The following is a 15231-nucleotide window of genomic DNA, read 5'->3' as shown; positions in this document are numbered from 1 at the left end:
AAACTTTGTCAGACAGGACAACGACCTTCAGCCACAAATCGTTTTATTTTCTTTTTGGAATCGTTTCGTTTATTTTTAGTTGTAGACGTACGGTTCTGGAGAATATTTGTGTGCAAATACACATTTCAAATGTGGTGTGCCTTCGGCGGGTAATGATCTTGCTATTAGGGGACTGTTCAAAACCGCCTTTACGGCTTTGGGTAGCTAAAATTCAACCCGCTTTCTGGGACAGGGTCCATGGTACATAACTTTCTAAAGCCGTAATTGGTGGAACACACAACATTTATGCCCACAAACCATGAGGCTGCAAAGCTCATACGCAGAATGTAATAGGTTCTTCGCCATTACTTACACTGACTGGTTTGTTTTTCTAGGTGATTACCGGGAACCATGGATCTGCTTCCTCTGCAGTTTACCGCGCCTACTGTGGTAAGGCACCGTGACTTTAACAATATAGAATATTTTCACTTAAAATACTATGCCAGAGAAGTTTAATATCGGTTATTCATTGATGGTATTTAGTTGCTTCCGCAACATTCCGTTGTGGATAATTTAATGTAGCATCTCCACGTGTGTTGGATGGCTTAACGTTGTGTAATGCTGACGTACTAGTCAAAAATGATAGTGTAGAATCTAGAGCTCGTATCTAGACAACCTACAGGGCAATTTAACTGCGTCTCGAGCCGCCTGCAACAAGTTTAACACTTGTTGGTGTGGTACTGTCGTAGGTAGTTCACTGCTTCATAAAACTTTCAAAACATATGTAATGTAGAAATAGGCTACGGTTAAGATTGTGTTTAAGCTGACTTTAAGAAATTTAAGGTTTATCTATGGACCTCGTCCTTTAGGTTCGGACGGAATAATCGGTATTAGCTTCGCCGACGCATTTTGCGTTCCATTTTTTTTTTCTCAGTGTATGTGTAGAACATATACGACCTCTGATTCCTTAATAAATGGAGGCGAAACGTCTAATAGAACAAATACCGCCTTCGTTCAGTTGCAGGCGGTTCGACTATAAAAATATTTAATGTATTTAAATTGTTGTTTGCAAATAGTGATATAAGAAAAATGTTGGCAGATTCCTTCAACTGACCTCACACGTCCGGTACCGTCAGTCACACTAACAGCGCATGGCAGTATCAGCAGAATAAAGGTAAACCAACGTATCGTATTTCCATTAAATAGTAAAATGTTCCTTCTGCCACATACGAGTTTATGTAATGAGCTGCCTTTCAAGAACCGTAGATACTAAATGGACTCTATACTCTGCTCCTCAACGAGTTACTGTCTCCTTAAAACGAATAGGAAAAAGCGTAAATCAGCGCTGTGGCAAAACAGTTTGTCCTCAGACGCAATACTTCAATTGTGGCATAATTGGCGACATGTTGTGTTGGTAATAACTTGTATTTTTTACAGGGACTTAGCACTCATAGGATACAGCTTCGCTTCTCAAGGAGCTGCCGTGCTGTTTACCACAGTTTTATTCAAATGTTGCCTGTTCAGACCTCATCACTGTAGCCTCTCACTAACCTTCAAAATGAGAACCCTCCTGTATCGAAATGAAATGCGGGCAAGTGTGAATTTTCCAACTTTACAACTGCACAGTAAAAGTGAGATGGCGATAGTTGTCTGATTGCTGCTGCGATGAATGAGCCGTAGCTTAATCTGCTTGAAGCACAAACCCAATAATTTCCATCGCTGCTTCCCCGTAATCGCCTTGTATTCGGGCACAGTAAATTACTGTTTCCGAATGTCTTCATAGAAAATGACTCCCAGGAGCTAAGCACGAAACTTTTCTGCCCACTAAAGACAGAGCAACAGTATTGACCCTGTTACCTACGTATTTTCTTGGCTGATTCTTCCACAAAACACTTGCTACGTCTTTATAGACAAGATAGTACTAAGCTTTCCTACTTCTGCAAATAACCTGAATTTGAGGCCCTGTTAACCTCCAAATGTTTAAACGAATGTCTAATCGTGATAGGCTCGAAATACAGTTGCATATTCGTGTTGCAGGTAACAGAGGCGCCACTGCAGAAAGATATTTGCGACGACCACGTCGAAGTTGAAGTCCATTACTGTGGCCTGAACTTCACAGACCATTACTTGCGCTTGGGTATAATAAGGAACAGACTCTTCCCGGTTATCATGGGCAGTGAATGTTCCGGCATCGTAACACGTGTGGGCAAAGCAGTCACCGATCTGCAGGTAAGACACGTTCTCTCCAGCACTTCTTTAGTTTTCCGGAATAAAGCTAATGTTCTGATTCTTTGTTACAGGCGGGCCAGAAAGTGCTCTGTCTGCAAATGCAAGGTGGTCTGTTTAGGCATGTTGTCCACGTCCAACGCAAGTACTGCTTTCTGCTGCCGGAAGATATTGGCCTAAAAGATGCCGTCAGTCTTGGTCTAAACTTCGTTGTGGCCCACTTCTGCCTGTATAAATTCGGATGCCTTGCGAACGCGGAGAAAGTATTTATGCAGTCGGTCGCAGGTAAACTGTAATTACATGATTTAATTTTCACTATGCTCATTCTCGTACACTAGCGCAACTTTTTATTCTATTTTCGATAACGTAACGTGGGAAGTGTGTCACTTCCATACAGCATTTGCGATGTTGTCCACTACGCACAAGAGGTGGCTACACTGGTAGTAAGGGCTGTGTGGCGTGGACTGTGCGGTTGTTTAGGTTAGACAGTCTCGTTTCGACGAGGATCGGCCTAGCAGTAGTCGGGATTGTAGTTGTAAATTGTCGTGGCTGTGTTGAAAACGTGCCAGAGCTTTAAGCGCTGATAGAAAGCAGTGAAGCTGAAATTGTTATACGAACAGAAAGCTGGAGGTAAACTATGCCGAAATTTTTAGAGGCGCAAACAGTCTTCAGAAAGGGTGGATTAAATAAAGTAGGTGATGGTGTGTTTGTCTCTCTTGGTAGTAGGTATCTCCTGCGAATTACTACGGGTATAGGTTATCCTCAACAGCCGTACCAAAAAATACTTGGCTCCTTGCACTGACCCGCCGCCCCCCCCCCCCCCCCCCAGCTCAGATGATCCAGTAGCTGGAAAGTTCAAAGAAAACTCGAACCTCATTACAAATAAGTACCCCACTCAAGCAGTTATAATTGCTGGAGACTGCAATCTGCTCTCGATTTGTTGGCGAAAATAAATGTTCGAAGCCGATGGTAGATAGAAACCATTTTCCGAAACCGTACTAAATACTTTCTCTGAGAATTACTTGGAACAATTAGTTCGTGGGCCCCCACGAATTGTAAATGGTAGCGAAAACACGCTTGACCTCTTAGCCACAAATAATCCTGATGTAATAGAGCGTCATGACGGATACAGGGATCAGTGAACACAAGGTCATTGTAGAGGCGTAGAAGCGTATCAACCCAAAACCACTAAAAATAAATGCAAAATATATCTATTTAAAACAGCAGATAAAAATTCGCTTGATGCATTCCTAAGAATGAGTCTCCATTCCTTCTAAGCTAATTATGTCACCGTAGACCACGTATGGCTCAAATTCAAAAATACAGTATCGACAGCAATATATTCATATTGCATAAGTTAATAAGCGACGGGACTGATACACCGTGGTACACAAATCGTCAGAACACTGTTGCAGAAGCAACGAAAAAAGCATGCCAAATCCAGAAATACGCAGAATCCTAAGACTAGCTGAGTTTCACGGAAGCTCGAAATTTAGTGCGGGCGTCAACGCGAGATGCTTTCAATAGTTTCTACAACGAAAGTCTCAAAATATTGTAGGAAACCTAGAGATTCTGGTCGTATGTAAAGTACACCAGTGGCAAAAGTCGCTACCGTCACCGCGCGATAGCGATGGAAATGTTTCGGATGATGGTGCCACTAAAGCGGAGTTATTAAATAGTTTACCGTGGTTTCTTCACGGGAGAAGACTAATTAAATATTCCAGAATTCGAAACCAGAACAGCTGTTGACATGTGACCAAAGTAGACATCTTAGGTGTTGCGAAACTACTCATATCACTTAACAAAGGCAAGTCTTCCGATCCAGATGGTATACCAGTCAGGTTTCTTTCAGAGTATGCAGACACAATAGCGCCTTTCTTAGCAATCACATACAACCGCTCACTTGACGAAAGGTCTGTTCCTAAATACTGGAAAGTAGCATGGGTCACACCAATATTCAAGAATGGAAAGAGGAGTAGCCCATTGAATTACAGACCCACATCACTGACCTCAATTCGCAGTAGGATTTTGGAGCTTACACTGTACTCGAACATCATGAATCGCTTTGAAGAAAATCTCTTGATACATAACAAACACGGATTCAGAAAATACCACTCTTGTGCAACACAGCTAGCTCTTAATTCCCATGAAGTAATTACCGCTGTCAAGGGATCTCAGATCGATTTCATACTCAGAGAAAGCTTTTGATACCGTTCCCCACAAGCGACTATTGATAAAATAGCGTGCATATGGAGTATCGTCTCATTTGTGACTGGATTCGTGATTTCCTATCAGTGGTCACAGTTCGTAGTGATAGACGGTAAATCCAGTAGATCAGAAGTGATATCTGGCGTTCCGTAAGGTAGTGTCATAGGCCCTCTGCTGTTCCTGTTATACATAAATGATCTAGTTGGTAATCTGAGCAGCCCCCTTATACTTTTACCAGATGACGCTGTAATTTACCGTCTAGTAAAATCATCAGACGATCAGTTCCAATTAAAAATAAACTAGAGAATTTCTGTATGGTGCGAAAAGTGGCAATTATCACTAAACGAAAGTTCGGGGTCATCCACATGGGTACTAAAAGAAATCCGATTAATTTGGAGTACACGATAAATCGCACGAATCTAAGGGCTGTCAGTTCGACTAAATACCTAGGAATTACAATTACGAGCAACTTAAATTGGAAAGACCACGTAGATAATAGTGTGGGGAAGGCGAAACACTGTGCTTTGTTGGTAGAACACTTAGAAGATGCAAGAAACAGCATACATTAAACTTGTCCGTCCGTCCGTCCGTCCGTCCGTCCGTCCGTCCTCTGTTGGAATACTACTGCGCGGTATGGGATCCTTAACGGGTTGGATTGACGGAGGACATCGAAAAAGTGCACAGAAGCGCAGCCCGTTTCGTGTTACCGCGCAACAGGGGTGAGTGTCACTGATATGATACGCTAGTTGCGGTGGCAGTCACTGCAACGAAGGCGGTTTCCTTCGCGACGCAATCTAATTGCGAAATTTCAATTACCAGCTTTCTTTTCCGAATGCGAAAATATTTTGACAGCCGCCTACATAGGGAGAAATGATCATAAAATAAGAAATCGGAGCTCGAGCGGAAAGATTTAGGTGTTCCTTTTCCCTCGCGCCATTCGAGAGGAGTGGTAGAGAAGTAGTATGAAAATGATTTGATGAACCCTCTGCCAGGCACTTAAGTGTGAACTGCAGAGTAACCGTGTGGATGTTGTCACACCCAAACACCTGCCGTAGCGTAACAGTAGAACGACATTCTCGTATGACGTCGAACATAAATTAACTGGGACAAAGAGGATACGGGTATTCTTTTTCCGTCCTCGTTGACAACACAACAGAAAACTGGACTAGCAACCACGATGAAGCTGCCAGCTCACAAAATACAACTTCTATGTGGGAATTTGACACGTTGTCCAACATTACGTTAGACTGCACCGAAATTTTCAGTCCATCGTAACCGGTAGTGTCACAAACCTACCACCTGTAGCCACCGAGAATTTCAGCTGTAATTTATACGGACTCAATATTCATAGACCGCAGCAGTCGTCAGGTAAAAGGACTAGAGACTGCGCATGGCAGTAGTTGCACGGCCGCAACAATTTGAGCAAACAGGCTGGTAGTGCCAAAATGTTAATCAGTTCACTTACGTGTTGAAAATGTATAGGTCCACCAAATTACAAGAAAAGGAATATCAAATGGAGACAGTGTTTCTGGTGTAATGATCGTTGGGTGGTGAATTAGGACTACTGAAAAGTTTTGTAACTACCATTTCTAGAGCATTGTAGAAAGTGGTAAATTTGAGATTAGGGATCACTGTCCTTTTGACAAGGCAAGAGTACCATGTAAACACACTGCTTAGAAATTTAGTACTGTTCTCTTCGTATAATTGTCTAAGATTTTAGCTAACTAGCATCCACACATGGGTGCACGGTTACGCGAAAATTGTGGGAGAGCTTTATTTTCTAAATTTGGGTGAGCTGATGTTAACGATATGCTTTAAGTAAAATTAGGTGCACTGGATGTAGGAAACTGCGTGTAATGAACGTAGCATTTTTGATAATTCAAATAACGTTAATGACACTGATTGAAAATGGTCTTGGACGCTGCCGGCAACATGGGACGGACATTAAGCACACACACGGTTTAATGGACTGAGCGACAGGATGTGCTGAAATACCTGCCTTGAATCCTAAGGCAGGTATGCAGGACTCGCACTTGTCCAGCATTGCACCCACACATCAGCTTAGCGACTTCAGTATGGAATATTCGGATGTAAATAGCGGTAAGACAAATAAGAATCCTACAACCAGCTGCAAAACAAAATTAGAACCTCTGGTGCTCTTGGGGCCAGGTCTGGCATACTCAAAATTTGCTACTCAATACTTAATTGTATTACTTCAGCTCACTGGCGCTGAAGTCAGTTTTTAGTATCTTCGTTACTTCGATATAAATTCCCGTCTCATTTCAGGTGGTGTAGGCACGGCACTCATCCAGCTTGCTCAGACAGTGGACAATGTCGAAGTTGTAGGAACAGCTTCTGAGTCAAAGCACGAAAAGCTCCGTTCTCTTGGCGTGAAGCGGGTATTCCGTCATGATGAAAACTATGAAAATGAAATATTGCAAGATTACCCTGAAGGTGTTGATATCGTGGTAAACACCGATGGTGGAAGCGATCTTGAGAAGTGCCTAAAAATTCTCAAACCTGTCGGGAAGTTGGTACTGCTAGGTAAGTAAAAAGAAACATTGCAGTAACAATCGTGTTGCCTCTTGCTACATTTAGAAGCTATTCTATGAAAGTAGCTCACATGCCAGAATGTTTCACTCCATCTCCTGGTCTGGTGCAGGTCTGCTGTAGAAAAACTTATTTACAGTATCGGTGAAATGCTTTCTTGCATTAGTCTTAATTTAAGAAGTAACACACGTCGCTAGTCCTTATTGTCGTTGAGAGGCCAGTGAACTGCCACTGGTATGACGTTGGCTGTGCTGTAATAGCGATAAAGGGATATCGATGCAGCCAGGGAGCAGCTGAAATTTCATAAATTAGGACGGAAGCTACGGGGACAGTTTCTCCTTAGACTAGTTTCATGCTGCTATTGTAGTCTTTCCATCTCTGCGTAACGTTCCTCAACTCTCTATGGCCTGTTCGTGTTTGTCTTAAACTGCCCCTGATTTATAAATTCCGTACCTTTCGGCTCTGTCGTGACAGCTCCTCGCCTTTCCGTCTGATAAGGGGTATCCATGGACTTGCATCTATGTTTTTAGATGCTTCGTGTTTCCTGTCCACTTGCCAAAATTCTCGGGCAGTAACAGATTTCAAACGCCAAAAATGTTTTCCCTACTTACGAAGCTCGCATAAATAGATCCACAGCTCTTTGACAAAAAGCTTTGTCTAGGCCAGTCGGCGACTAATATCTAGTCAGGCGTAATTATAAAGGGGTTTTTAAACTGTAGAAAGTGCTCCCAAATTTGATTTTTAAAGTCCGGCCAGGATGAAATAATTAAAATTAACGTATTGTTACAACCCATCGCTTTAGAACAAAACTTCGGTGAAAAATTAAAATACCAGGAAGAGTGGTTTCGTTACATCCATTCGGAGGCGTCTATATTTATGTAATTAATCGTAGACCAAATATGCGAAACAGGGAACGTGTCAAATAGATGATTTTGTTAAGGGCGCTCGTACTAGGCAGGAATGGAAAATCTTGCCCTACTGAGTAGGGCACGTACCACCTTGTGAAATAGTTAAAATGTGATAATGTTCATTCGGAAATTGGTTTGTGATAGCGTGACGTACCAACTCGTCTAGAGAAGGGTGCTGTGTACTCTTCAGTTACGACATGGACAGCGCCGAAAAGTCTTTAAAACAGTGTGACGATGGTAACGTAGCCTCCACGGGGCATGTGATGACTTGCCTAACTCTAGTATTGTTCAGACGTGGGCTGAAGCGTGGTAACTTTACTAAGTTAAACCATAAAATGACTACAGGTCGAAAGTGTACTGGTGAATAGTCGAAGGCAACAAGAGTAGTCTGGCCAGTATAGAAAGATGGTGGTCCAATGGCGGTGGAAAGCAGTGTGAACCTTCCTCAGCCTGTTCTAAATTAGAAGTGCGTGATAGATGCTGCTACCGTGTCCGCTGGCATTAATTTCCTCCTACTGCAGCAATAGTACGCTGGAACCATCGTGCCCAGGTTGCGGCACCCACTCCCCAATAATTGGGGAAGAGTTCTGATACTGATACACCAGGACGGTGCCGGTACGAAGTACTGTCCAGATCATGCCACAATCCAGGACAAGGCTCAGCCACATTTGGCGTGATACGTGGAAGCCTTTGCTGAAGAAAAATGCAGAAACGTTCGTTCATCTAGCCTGATTCTCGAGGAATATATTTTGGCTCCGTTGAGATCCATGTGTTTGCAGGCTCTTCGCAGGATCTAGGTGTTCACACCAAACTGAGTTCAAAGTTAATTTGCAGTCGGGAAAAACTACCTGCAAAGCTAGTGTGTAGATATTAATCATTCAGTGATTAGATGGGTCGGGTTAAACTATGTAACTCACTGTAACATATTCAAGGAAGACCTATATTCTGCTAGCAGTCTTACTGTGTGGCGGAGGGCACTAAATTCTTCGTTTGGCTGTCGTAGCCGCGAATGATTAGTGAGAAGCATGGCTGGTAAGCCTGTGTGGACGCGACTCTCTAATTTTACATTCATAATTTTCAGCGAGAGATGCACATTAGGAAGCAGTATATTGGTTGACTCTTTCAAAAGCGTTCGCCCTCTAAATCTGCACAAGAAATATTTTATCCTGCAGCATCTGCCACCGGAGTCGACTGAGAATCTGATGGCTTCGTCTTAAATGAACCTGCAAAGAAACGGTTTTCTTCTGGATTTTCTCTTTACTCTGCCAGGCGTATGAGGTATGGGTCAGACCTGGTCACTAAAGTATTGGTTGACTAGGCCTTACTAAATATAGTTGACTTCAAATTGTTCGGGAGCACTGTCTTTTATTTCGGACATGAAACTTGGCTACCAAAATTTCCCAACAAGAGGTCGGCCGAAGTTGCGCAGGACGACGGTTCAAAACCCCGTCCGGCCATCCTGTTTCAGGTTCACCATTTCCCTAAACAGCTTCAGGCAAATGCCGGGATGGTGCCTTCGAAAGGACAAGGGTCTCCCCCTTCGCCCCGCTTTCCCCGCCCTTCCGTTATCCGGTGGGACCCATACCCTCACTGCTTGGTCCACTCCTCCCAGGCCAACCAAAAACTAGGCAACCCTTCTCCCAAAGACTCGGTAACCCTTGGAGTACCAGTGGTTTCCGCTTGCTCAGTCTTTCGTAGTACCAGTACTTTTAGAGCGAAACAGCCGATGCTGTTGTACGAGACAGTTAAGGGCACAATGAAGTACTTCTACGAACGTAGTACATCGTAGCAGTCACTTACAGCGTTCCGAGATACAGAGCGCGCGAATATTTTGCTATGCGACAGCAACATAGTCGTTTCTTATGGTGATCATCCTGAGGTCGACACGGAATGGTAGTAGGTCTAAAATAGCTGTAATGCAAATCTGAGTACGTACTACAGCTTTGATTCTGAAATGCTACTTCTGGAGTAGCAAGCAAAATAAAATACTAACAGATTTTAGATGCATTTCTGCTTATTAAGGACTATAATCTGCCTAAAGCGTTTTCATGGCAGTAACGAGAAGTGGAATTGTCGAAGCAAAATGCAAATTTGGTTTGAAATATATCCTGTAAAAATTCCGTTGCTTTGGCAACTTGGTTGGAACTAGTTGTTGGTAGCCCCCGTGTTTGGCTTTCCTGCTTCATCGCCGGCGTGATAAGTTGAAAGCGTGCGCTATTGCTTAAAAATTAGATGTAGTTAGGCTGCAAGCATTCATGCTGTATGCTTTTCTAACATAGTTCGTTAATGACTTCTTTTCAGGGTCGAACAGCACAGCTACATACTCAAAATATACATCATGGGGGTTAATGCGACCTAATTGGGATAGCGGATCGGTGTCGTCTGCGGATGTAGTTAGTAAAAACTACTGCATAGCAGGAGTGAACATTGGCATATGGTTAGACCTTCATCCGGAGGCAGTGCAGCGATCTCTAAATGAAATATTTAAGCTGTATTCCAGTGCCAAAATACAGCCCTGTATTCACGCTGTTCTGCCCTTCGAAAATGTGAGTACACTGCGCTAAGTATTTATAAACTTCATAGGAAAAGACGTCTCCTCTGTAACCTTTGGATACTTGCAGGTGGCTGAAGGCATAACGCAACTATGTAGACGTGAGAACTTCGGGAAAGTGATTCTGGAGGTCAAGCAGAAGGCAGCGGAGACACGAGCTGTGGAAGTTCAAACTGCGGTAGAGCCACAGCCAACAGCAGTGGAGGAGGCAAAAGAAGCTGACCCAGAAGTGCAGAAGGAAGACTCTGCGTCTCCTGCGGAACCAACGGTGGTCGAACCCCCTCATGTGGAACAAGCAGAAGAGAGTGTCGCAGAGGATAAGACTGATGACAGCGCTCCTTGATAAGGCGCTGCTGGGAATTTCAGGCTATATGGTGCCGTCAGTACAAATACTTCAGCTAAAATTTTGGTTTTAGTGGCTCTCCGTCGTAAAACTTTTAACAGTAGCAATTGCATATTACCCGGTGCTGTAAACTTACAAAGCCAAATGGCATTTTTAATGGAGTTAAATAATAAACAAAAATTGAGCAGCGAGTTACTCATTCAATGTGTGAAACACCCCACAAACCTCTAAGGTACTGAAAAGACCTGCAGATCTGTACCGGTTCTCCGAAGGTAAAACATGTCCAACTTTAGGCAAAGTAATTTTAACTTGTAAAGCCAGCTAAGTTACCTTGAGTGTGCGAAACAGGTAAATGGATGACACCATGCGAATGCTGGGTGCTTCAGAATTTTCAGATCTTGTTCGTGGTGATAGAACCATGTAGATCATGCTACCTCCCTTTGTCCAACTACATCCATTTCCGTGTCTGTTCTCCATCTTTCAGACATTCTTCTGAGATACCGCAAGATTTTTCCGATTACTTTCTTGGTGGACTGTACGTTGCACATAACAAATTTTAAAGAATATCCGTTGCTTTAAAAGTTTAGTCTTAAAAAAAAAAAATTAATGGGAATGCTTTACGCATTCCCATAGCATCCTTCAACCTTTCCTGTACAATGATACGGGGGTGTCAAAACTTACGAGAATGGAGTACTGTTTTGGCAATTAGTCGAACGAGAAAGTAGGAGTATTGCGCAACGTCATTACTCAAAATTTCAGGCCGCGCAGCCTATAGTTTTAAGCTCATTGGAGAGGCACCTACTTCCTGGTACACTCACTAAATTATGAGTCTGGGAATCTTAGCTAAAATGATTATTTTTAAGCGAAAATATTTACCGTTACTGCTTAAAACAAGTAAACCTCGTTTACCTACCTCATATACTCAATTTTTCACCTTGTTAATTGTGTAAACAAAACCTCAACCTGAGAGGTATTAAAGCTCTTGCGGGTTTATTCGTGTTCATATAGTACAATCAGTAATGCTGTCCCACTTCTTAGCGTCTGGCATTTGAACTGAAGGCTCTACGTCGTATCATGTTCTTGAACATCTTCCTTCATGTTACGTTTCTCTTCCAATCATTCGACATTCCAGTTATCTTCTACCCATTCCTCATTCCTTCAAGTTTCCCTTGATAAATAGGATTGTGTGGACATCTACCTTGATTCCAGAATTGCAGACTCGCCCCTTTTTAAGATGGATACTGGCACTATCAAATTTGTACTGGCAGTACAAGGCATGCGGGAGTAAAACGCATTCAGGTTTACTTTCGCTTAATTGCCCTAGAAAGCGAAGGGAAACAAGACCTCTGGAGTCGAAAAGTAAGACTACATAACGTGTCGCAACGGACTGTAGTGGTCACAAGAGGTTAGGCCTTCAATTAGCGTCGTGACGCTCTTTCAGAGATGAACGATAGAGGTCGAAAGACATAACGAAAAACTTCCATCGGCTAGAACTGTTGACAGCTGAAGTGTCTTTGAAGATGTAACACGTCTATTTATTCTCTTTTGCTCGGGCAGTCTTTCCCATAAATGTTAGCATGCCACACATTTACTCTTTTAATGGCACTGGTTTAGGAAGAGTTATACAGTACAACGTGCTAGACCAGATTCACTTTGATATACTACGGAAGATTTTATTATTCAGGTTAATCATTCGTTACTGCCTAGCCATTCAGTTTTTTACATCCTTGAAATTATTTTGAGCCATAAGGAACTACACAGAACACGCTGACAACCGCGTGGCCACAGCAAAACCCCACACCTAAAGCAAATCTTTATTAAATCTCTTCATATTACTTTGTACATGATAAACCTCATACGTCCGTTCTGAAGGCTTCGTTTCCCTCTCAGTATCATTTTTCCAGGGAAACGTCAATCTGCGATATGTTTCCGAAGTAAGTGTAGTTTCCATTTCAAATTCATATACCTGCACGGTTAAATTTGTTGGGCTGTCTCATATAAGCATTCAAAATATTATCCTGTTCCATGAAGATGAGATGCTAGGACAGCTTATCTGTACATGTAATACTCCACCCTATCTTTTCTTCCGCCCACATTGTTTGAGCCACAAGTCCTTCCTCTAAGGTATTAAGAAAATAGAGTACTGTACCAACCTTGTATCTGGAGTCAGCATTCGGTTATTGGTGAAATTCCACTAATAACCCGTTATCGCCACACGACTTCCGTATCCGTCCAGGCTGCGGCAAGTAACGGCAGCAGAAACAGTAACTTGTAGGTGTCCTGCACCGGCCGTCGCATGTGACGCGCCAACTGCCCCCATAGCCACTAACCCGGATGTCAACAAATGTCTGCAGTAACCGTGCATCGATGCAGGTGATCTCGTAGCTCGTTACAAAGGGGCGGAACAGGCTGCCGAGTCCTGCAGCGCTGTGCGGATACGTGGTAGCGGATCGGTGCTGCTGTAAAGGAAGCCTGATTCTTTGATACCATGTGACGTAGTTGGACTTTGTCAGGTCTTAAGTACAATTCTCCACTAGAATAATCAACCATTCTGAACGTGGAAACTTCGTTACAATGATACACCTCAACGCTTTTGAATTGCCTTTTCACTTACATTAATGTATGGTAATACTTAATACGCTTGTATGACTAAGTCTGATAAAGTAATACTGCCTTGATATCAGTGGACAGAGGCAAGTGTCAATGAAAATACAAAATGGTATCTGTAAAAGCTGCTCCTGCTTCCCCAAAATGATTGTGGTAAACACACTTCCCCTGAATAAGCACACGTGTAGTAACGCTTATGTAACACACAATCACAATGGCGTTCATGTAGTTACTTAAATAAGTTATTCGTGTATTGACTACATGGTGGAGTCACAATGGGCTTTCTTGTGTAAAATTAAGAATGTTTTAGCTCCTTTAAACACGTTAAGCATGTTGGCGTCTGTACAGTTAGTTTTTCAGTTTTTTTGTAGAAAGTGATTTAACTGGGAAATAACCAAACAGCCATAAAAACTGAGATTTTTATTTTCGCAACCAGTTTCGGCGATTCCGTGTGCCATCTTCAGGCCGCATATACACCACATTTATACATCAGTTTCTGGAAGTCGTGAGGTTGTGTTTCAGGTGCTCCCTACGAAGAGTTGTTGTCAAGTCTTCCAAGGAAGCATTTGAAATATGAAGTCAAGGTTGCTAGTAACTGGTGCATAAATGAGGTGCATATACGGCCTGAAGATGCCACACTGAATTGCCGAAACTGGTTGTGATATTTTAACGACTTTTCAAATTGCGGTGATGTTTGGCCAGCCGCGGTGGCCGAGCTGTTCTAGGCGCTTCAGTCCGGAACCACGCCACTGCTACGATCGCAGGTTCGAATCCTGCCTCGGGCCATGGATGTGTGTGATGTCCTTAGGTTAGCTAGGTTTAAGTAGTTCCGAGTTCCAGGGGACTGATGACCTCAGATGTTACGTCCCATAGTGCTCAGAGCCATTTGAACCATTATTTTTCTGCTGTTTGGCGTTTTTCCTTGTTAAGTTATTTGACAAACCGCTATCCCGCGTCCACAGTGGATCAGCAGAGATCGTGTAAAGTAATGACTATGAAAGATTCCCTTTTCGGGTATGCAATCGTGTCAGTCAATTTTTGTTAATGTTGACTTGAAATCTTATCTTCATAAAAAAATTTAAATCGCATAGTTGCAGATGGGCGTTGAAGTAAATATTCCACTTACTACTTTGCTGTCAAGTTAGATTACGCTGGGACAAAACTTTCCACCTGGAGAAATTTCTGAAATAGAGAATAAAGTCGAATATATGATGGGCGTTCAATAAGTAATCCAATGGTTTTCTGAAAGCAGGTTGCTTTTATTCAGGATTCAAACACACCATGTTATTCGCAATCTTTTGACTGCAAAAACATATTTTTCAACGTAGTCTCCGCTAAGTGTGGCAGCACTATGCCAGCTTACTGCACGGCTTCTTTGCTGGAATCGACGTCGAAGCCAACGCCTTGCTGCATCAGTAAAGTCCCTGTCATCCACATACCACTTCCCACAGACTGCATCGTTCATTGGGCGAAACAGATGTAAGTCAGAAGGTGTGAGATTCGACCTGAAAAGGGGTTGGGAGGGAGGGAGGGGGGGGGTGAGGAAGAACAGTCCAATGAAGTTTTGTGAATTGTTTCTCGGCTGCGCAGAATTGCGAGGCATTGCGTTGTTATCGAAAAGTTAGTTTGCATTTTTTGTGGCGACAAACACGCTGAAGCCGTTTCTTCAATTTCCTGAGTGTAGCACAATGAACTTGAGCCGATAGTTGCAGCATAGAGAACGTCATCTTTAGTCCCCCGAGACCGTCGCCATGATTTTATCGGCTGAGGCAGCAGCTTCAACTTTTTCTTCGGAGAAGACGTGCTTTGGCACCTCTGAAATGACTGCCATTTTGTTTTCCTGTTTGAGTTGAAGAACC

General features: G+C 42.9%; 1 protein-coding gene across 1 annotated transcript in view; it reads left to right on the top strand.

Moving 5' to 3' along the window:
• The first annotated feature begins 367 nt into the window (after positions 1 to 367).
• Positions 368 to 15231, top strand: part of LOC126481812 (synaptic vesicle membrane protein VAT-1 homolog) — a 44251-nt gene continuing 29387 nt past the window's right edge. The window contains exons 1-4 of the mRNA XM_050105768.1: positions 368 to 429; positions 1079 to 1153; positions 2017 to 2208; positions 2280 to 2490. Coding sequence (XP_049961725.1) covers positions 391 to 429; positions 1079 to 1153; positions 2017 to 2208; positions 2280 to 2490 — 517 coding nt within the window. The 5' untranslated portion in view covers positions 368 to 390. The remainder of the gene's footprint in view (positions 430 to 1078; positions 1154 to 2016; positions 2209 to 2279; positions 2491 to 15231) is intronic.

Source organism: Schistocerca serialis, chromosome 5 (genome assembly GCF_023864345.2).
Source record: "Schistocerca serialis cubense isolate TAMUIC-IGC-003099 chromosome 5, iqSchSeri2.2, whole genome shotgun sequence".
Classification (NCBI taxonomy): Eukaryota; Metazoa; Arthropoda; class Insecta; order Orthoptera; family Acrididae; genus Schistocerca; species Schistocerca serialis.
Note: the sequence above shows the minus strand (reverse complement) of the source record. Positions and strands in the feature narration are given on the sequence as shown.